Genomic DNA, 5,972 nt, shown 5'->3' with positions numbered 1-5,972 from the left:
TACTGCCACCAAAAATGCTTGTAACTTTTTAACGGTAGACCGACAAACGAATTTTTATCATGTTTTCTTTGTAGTCGGAATCCCAATCCGATATAGTGGCAGTGCCAGGATCAGGGACAGTTGTAAAACTGTAAAACGCATTTTTTAGGCAATTTCGTATACCTATATGGAAAGTGAGCAATTTCTGTGAACTCTTAATTAGATAGATATAAATCTTTATTGAAATTATTCTCTGAAAATTCTTCTTTGGTACCTTTTAAAAGGTTAATTTTACTTCGCGTGGTCGAAATCGGTCGAATACAGCGCTGGGTCAACCCACAAACAAAACATATCAGGACGATTTTTCCTTGGATTTAACATACCTATTTAACTAAACTCACGAAACGGGTCTTTTATCTACTAAACGATCTGGAGGTCTGACATTGTAGGCTGAATCACTTAATTTAAGAATAAGAATAAAATAAATTTATTGATTTGCTGAAAAAGTGAGCGATTCCGTGCTTCGGAAGGCACGTTAAGCCGTTGGTCCCGGCTACTAGCCCTACCTGCTCACATGCTCCAAACCCTCTGGTTGATTGTGTGGGACATATTATAATAGGCTGTTTTATCTGAATAAATTACCTATACGTAAAGATTTCAAGGTAAACATTTCTCATAGAATAAAACACTATTATTATTCTATTACAGAAACCCATTAAATATGCATTGTTACTTATATACCTACTGACTTGACCAGACTGGTTTAGCAAGTTATTTGTACTAAGACTCATTTTGGATTCTTTTCAATCTTCTATCTAACAAATCTTTATCTAATTTATGCATACATAAAAAAATACCATTAAGAAATAATACTGGTATATCAAATCGGTACAATCTCAACCAACGTAAATTCTCCTTCTTCGTGATATCTACTTTGTCAATGATTAGTCTTTCTTTGTATGGTTCTAATTCTTCCATAACTATGTCACATAGGGGACACGGGTCTTTAGTGTAGAATGTCAAGGTTGGTGGTCCTTCAACAGTGTCCCCTCTGCAAAAGAAATAGAGAATATTGCTCCAAAAATTTAAAAATACATAAACAGTTACCGATCTATTTAATCATTCATATAAAGAACACAAACAAAACAATCAATCACCAAGAGTAAATTATATTTACATGCATACAAAATTAAATATTCCAATAACAATATTGTGCTTATGACTATTTTATATGCAGGTTACTGCAGCAAATTATGATAAAAGGCACTGATGGTTATAACATAAATATTATAATATATTAGAGTATATAACACATCTATTTTTCTTTTAGTTCTCACATTTTATGTAAGGTCTGTCCTTATCTAAATCCTGAGCAATGGTCACTGAGGGAAAGCTTAATAAATTCGTCTTGTAGCCAAACCTTACTTACAATTTTTCAATCATAATAGATGATGCACCACCGCCACCATTGCATATAGATGCTACTCCTTTCTCTCCCTTCTTCAGAGCATGGCACAAGTGGACAACAAGCCTGGCACCAGACATTCCAATTGGGTGGCCAAGACTTACAGCTCCACCATGGACATTGACCTTAGAGGGGTCCAAATCTAAAAGCTTTTGGTTGGCCACTGCAACAACACTGAAGGCTTCATTGATTTCCCACAAAGCAACATCATCTTTCTTAACTCCAGTCTTTTCTAACAGTTTGGGAATGGCAACAGCGGGGGCAATAGGGAAATCAATAGGGTCACATTCTCCATCAGCAAAACCAACAACTCGTGCTAATGGCTTAGCATTCAACCTCTGTGCAGCTTCAGCTGTCATGAGTACTAATGCTGCAGCACCGTCATTCAATGTGGAAGCATTTCCAGCGGTGACTGTGCCATTTTCCCTTTGGAACACTGTTGATAGTTTTTCAAACTTTTCAAAGTTTACCCTGTGATATTCCTCATCTGCGGCGAAAATTACTGGTGGTGCTCCTCTTTTCTGTGGTACAGGTACTGGGACGATTTCATCAGCAAAAGCTTTGGCCTCATATGCTGCAGCTGATCTCTTGTAGCTCGAAATTGCATATTCATCTTGCTGCTTCCTTGAGATGTCCAGTTTCTTGGCTGTGTTCTCAGCACAGTTGCCCATGTGGAATTTGTTATAAACATCAGTGAGACCATCAAATACTATACCATCAACTAGTTGCATGCCACCATAAGTAGTTTCACCTCTCTTCAAATAGAAAGGTACATTTGACATAGATTCCATTCCACCGGCTAATATGACATCTTGGGCTCCAGTTTGTAGCCCTTGAGCAGCCAGCATTACAGATTTCATGCCTGAAGCGCACACCTTGTTGACTGTAGTACAAATTGTGCTCTTAGGTAAACCGGCAAATATGACAGCCTGTCGTGCTGGAGCCTGGCCCATGTTTGCTGAGCATACATTGCCAATGTATACCTAGAAATAACAACTAAGTTAAACATGGAATTCTAAGAAGATAATTGCCCCACACCAACAATTTAGGATAGTAACTAATTTTTTGCCATTATCAGGAGATAAGATAGGTATTTTTTTTTAATTAGTTTCACTAATTAATAAATGGTAACTCAAAGTAACTTACAATAATTACTAATTTTATGCAACAAATCAGAATTCATGAATCTAATCAACTAAATGTGGAAATGTGAATCTATAACTGTAAATTAGAAGAGAAAGTAGGCAAAGTAAATTAACCTCTTTAATTTCCTCCTTTGGAATTCCTGCACGCTCTATGGCACCTTTGACGGCAACAGCTCCTAATTCTGAAGCCGAGAGGCTGGCCAAACTGCCTCTGAAGGATCCAATAGGAGTCCTCACGGCTGACACTATGACCACCTCGTTCAGGGAAACTTTTGTTGAGTACGCCGCCATCGCCCTCAGCAACTATCGGAAAAATAACGGTAATAAATATTTACTGATAACTTAACAGTAACTTGGCCACGAGACCAAGTGGACCGGGAGACCTACTGCCGGGGCAACTGTCGAACGACTGAGAGAAAGAAAAAGCGACATAGATGTTTATCGTAATACGAACCTTTGCTGGTTGCATTCTGATGCTAATTATTCTACTTCCAGTAAAGAAAATCATGATTGAATATTATAAAGAGCAAAACTATATAAAAAGCACTACACCGTAAAAGCTAATGAGTAGACTGAAATGAACAAATAAGTGATTCTTATCAAAATAATTAAAAAATAACATTTACATAAACTTATCTCTTGCAAGATACCCACTAATATCAAAGAAAAATAGACTTTAACTACAAACGATTAAGATTGAATGCGTAATTAAGAATAAAATTAAATCACGTTTGAAAGAACTTTGACCCCTAAATATAATTTTCACAATTCTAGGGTTAAATGACATAAACAACAGAGACAACAGTATCTGACCAATAGGCCTTTCTTTTTACTCATTAAAATTATACAGTTTTATTGTATAACAAATTTTAGCATTGACAGTTCATTTCACCGATTTTGATTGGCTTCTGGATCAAGGTCAAGGAAAATAAACCAATCACAAGCTCGTAACATTTTTTTATGAAACCACAGACTGTCAAATTATACTGCCATCTATGGAAGAGACTATATACTATCAGGGTGACCAGTATTTAGATAATTATGCTTTTTTAAATCTTAATAATATATAATTAAGCTAATAGAAACTTGTGTATTACATACAAGGATAGGTTACGGCAAATAGACGGCTAATATATTTTGTGCCATATAGTTAATGAGGGACTTTCTAGGGACAAAATATATTACTTAAATATATTATTTATATAAGTAATTATCACGTTAAATCTGTGCAGCGCCATCTAAATGTATTTTGGGCAACGTAGCCTGGATAGTTTCTCATTAACCTTATTCGTAGAACAGCCCGAGGGAGTAGCGCAGTGGTGGAGCGTTATGTTCCATAGGTACGTCTTACGGTTGTGCCGAGCAGTGGGACGTAAGCACGCTGTTTGCGTTTATGTATTATAAATATGATAAGATGACTGTAGAGAAGTATATAAACAGTAGAATGGCTTAATAGATGTATTTCTAGTGGTGTAAGGAAGGATCCATCAATAGGCGCCAGATCGGATTGGTTTGCTTTTCGATTTGCATCGTGCATAAACTAATATAACTAATAATACTAATAGTTTTACCTAATATAACTAATACACTTCTCATCAAAAAAATCGAAACACTTCCGTTTTCATTGTTTCTGTCCGAATTTAACACAAAAAAGAATTCATACGATGAAAAAAAATACATAAATGTATAGCTGGCAGTTTGGCCATTACAGTAATAAGCGAAAATTCTAAATTCAAAATTAGAATTTCATTTGTTTATCTTATAAACGAAATGAATCACTGGTTTGAGATAAATGTGTGTTTAGGGTTGGAGTACATTTAGCGTTTAAAAACTAAAAATTGGCGCCTATCCTTAAACTTTTTGTTTTTTATTTCAATACTGTGACTTTGGGACGTCTGAAAAAAGGTTTTTTTTCTAAAACGTATGGATACTTCGCCCACAGAAGCCGCCCAAGTTGTGGCATTGCTGGATTCTGGCCTTAGTCAGCGTGTTGTGGCTGCAAGACTGCATCTAAGCCTGTCATCTGTTCATAGAGTCTATAAACGTTATCGGGAGACTGGTTTGTTCACGCGCAGTTCAGGATCTGGCAGGAATCGGGTCACTTCTGAGCGAGATGATCGATTTATTGTAACAACTTCTTTAAGAAATCGACGCCTTAACGCTTTTCAACTGCAGCAGCGGCTTCGTGTTGTACGAAGGGTGGCTGTAAGTGACTCTACAATTAGAAGAAGGTTGAAGGATCGTGGACTGCTACCGCATAAGCCAGCAAATGGGCCGAAATTAACTGCAGACCATCGAAGAGCGCGCCTTAACTTTGCACGTGAGCACCTAAATTGGTCATACCTACAGAACCGCCACCATAGCTGACCTTTTCTTCAATGCAGCATTGTGCATAGCGTTCTCCGTCTCTTCTGTAGACCTTGTTCCTTCCGTCGTTACCATACAGCATAATTTTACACTCATCAGAAAAGAGAACTTTGCTCCACTGTAGGTATGACCAATTTAGGTGCTCACGTGCAAAGTTAAGGCGCGCTCTTCGATGGTCTGCAGTTAATTTCGGCCCATTTGCTGGCTTATGCGGTACCAGTCCACGATCCTTCAACCTTCTTCTAATTGTAGAGTCACTTACAGCCACCCTTCGTACAACACGAAGCCGCTGCTGCAGTTGAAAAGCGTTAAGGCGTCGATTTCTTAAAGAAGTTGTTACAATAAATCGATCATCTCGCTCAGAAGTGACCCGATTCCTGCCAGATCCTGAACGGCGCGTGAACAAACCAGTCTCCCGATAACGTTTATAGACTCTATGAACAGATGACAGGCTTAGATGCAGTCTTGCAGCCACAACACGCTGACTAAGGCCAGAATCCAGCAATGCCACAACTTGGGCGGCTTCTGTGGGCGAAGTATCCATACGTTTTAGAAAAAAAACCTTTTTTCAGACGTCCCAAAGTCACAGTATTGAAATAAAAAACAAAAAGTTTAAGGATAGGCGCCAATTTTTAGTTTTTAAACGCTAAATGTACTCCAACCCTAAACACACATTTGTCTCAAACCAGTGATTCATTTCGTTTATAAGATAAACAAATGAAATTCTAATTTTGAATTTAGAATTTTCGCTTATTACTGTAATGGCCAAACTGCCAGCTATACATTTATGTATTTTTTTTCATCGTATGAATTCTTTTTTGTGTTAAATTCGGACAGAAACAATGAAAACGGAAGTGTTTCGATTTTTTTGATGAGAAGTGTATTAGGTAAAACTGAAATAATAGTCATTTTAGCTGTTTTTGGAATCGATTAATGGCAATATTGATAAGAAAAGTGAAAAATAATTTTGTGGTCTGGTAACTGGTAGATATTGGTACCTACTGAGTGGACTGGTA

At 37.2% G+C, this 5,972-nt stretch overlaps 1 protein-coding gene across 3 annotated transcripts; it reads right to left on the bottom strand.

Moving 5' to 3' along the window:
* Positions 1–450: 450 nt before the first annotated feature.
* On the bottom strand, positions 451–3,335 carry LOC126371260 (acetyl-CoA acetyltransferase, mitochondrial). 3 transcript variants are annotated; one of them, XM_050016541.1, is made up of 4 exons: positions 3,216–3,335; positions 2,704–2,892; positions 1,409–2,427; positions 451–1,030 (listed from the first exon to the last, which is right to left on the bottom strand). In XM_050016541.1, exons 2-4 carry the CDS (start codon positions 2,878–2,880, stop codon positions 760–762), a joined length of 1,467 nt encoding a protein of 488 aa, XP_049872498.1. In that variant the 5' UTR covers positions 2,881–2,892; positions 3,216–3,335; the 3' UTR covers positions 451–759. The 3 variants fall into 3 exon arrangements, with proteins under 3 accessions (XP_049872498.1, XP_049872497.1, XP_049872499.1); XM_050016540.1 differs by lacking the exon at positions 3,216–3,335 and adding an exon at positions 3,044–3,205; XM_050016542.1 differs by lacking the exons at positions 451–1,030; positions 3,216–3,335 and adding an exon at positions 3,044–3,205 and having other exon boundaries at positions 1,078–2,427.
* Between the last annotated feature and the right edge of the window lie 2,637 nt (positions 3,336–5,972).

The sequence above is a fragment of the Pectinophora gossypiella genome, chromosome 12, assembly GCF_024362695.1.
Source record: "Pectinophora gossypiella chromosome 12, ilPecGoss1.1, whole genome shotgun sequence".
Lineage (NCBI taxonomy): Eukaryota > Metazoa > Arthropoda > Insecta > Lepidoptera > Gelechiidae > Pectinophora > Pectinophora gossypiella.
This window is presented reverse-complemented; position numbering and strand designations above follow the sequence as displayed.

Coding starts and splice junctions, on each gene's coding strand:
- LOC126371260 (XM_050016540.1), bottom strand. CDS start 3,097: ATGATTTTCTTTACTGGAAGTAGAATAATTAGCATCAGAATGCAACCA. Junction 2,428..2,703: donor CAAAGGAGGAAATTAAAGAG/GTTAATTTACTT, acceptor TGTTATTTCTAG/GTATACATTGGCAATGTATG. Junction 1,031..1,408: donor TCTATTATGATTGAAAAATT/GTAAGTAAGGTT, acceptor TTTCTTTTGCAG/AGGGGACACTGTTGAAGGAC.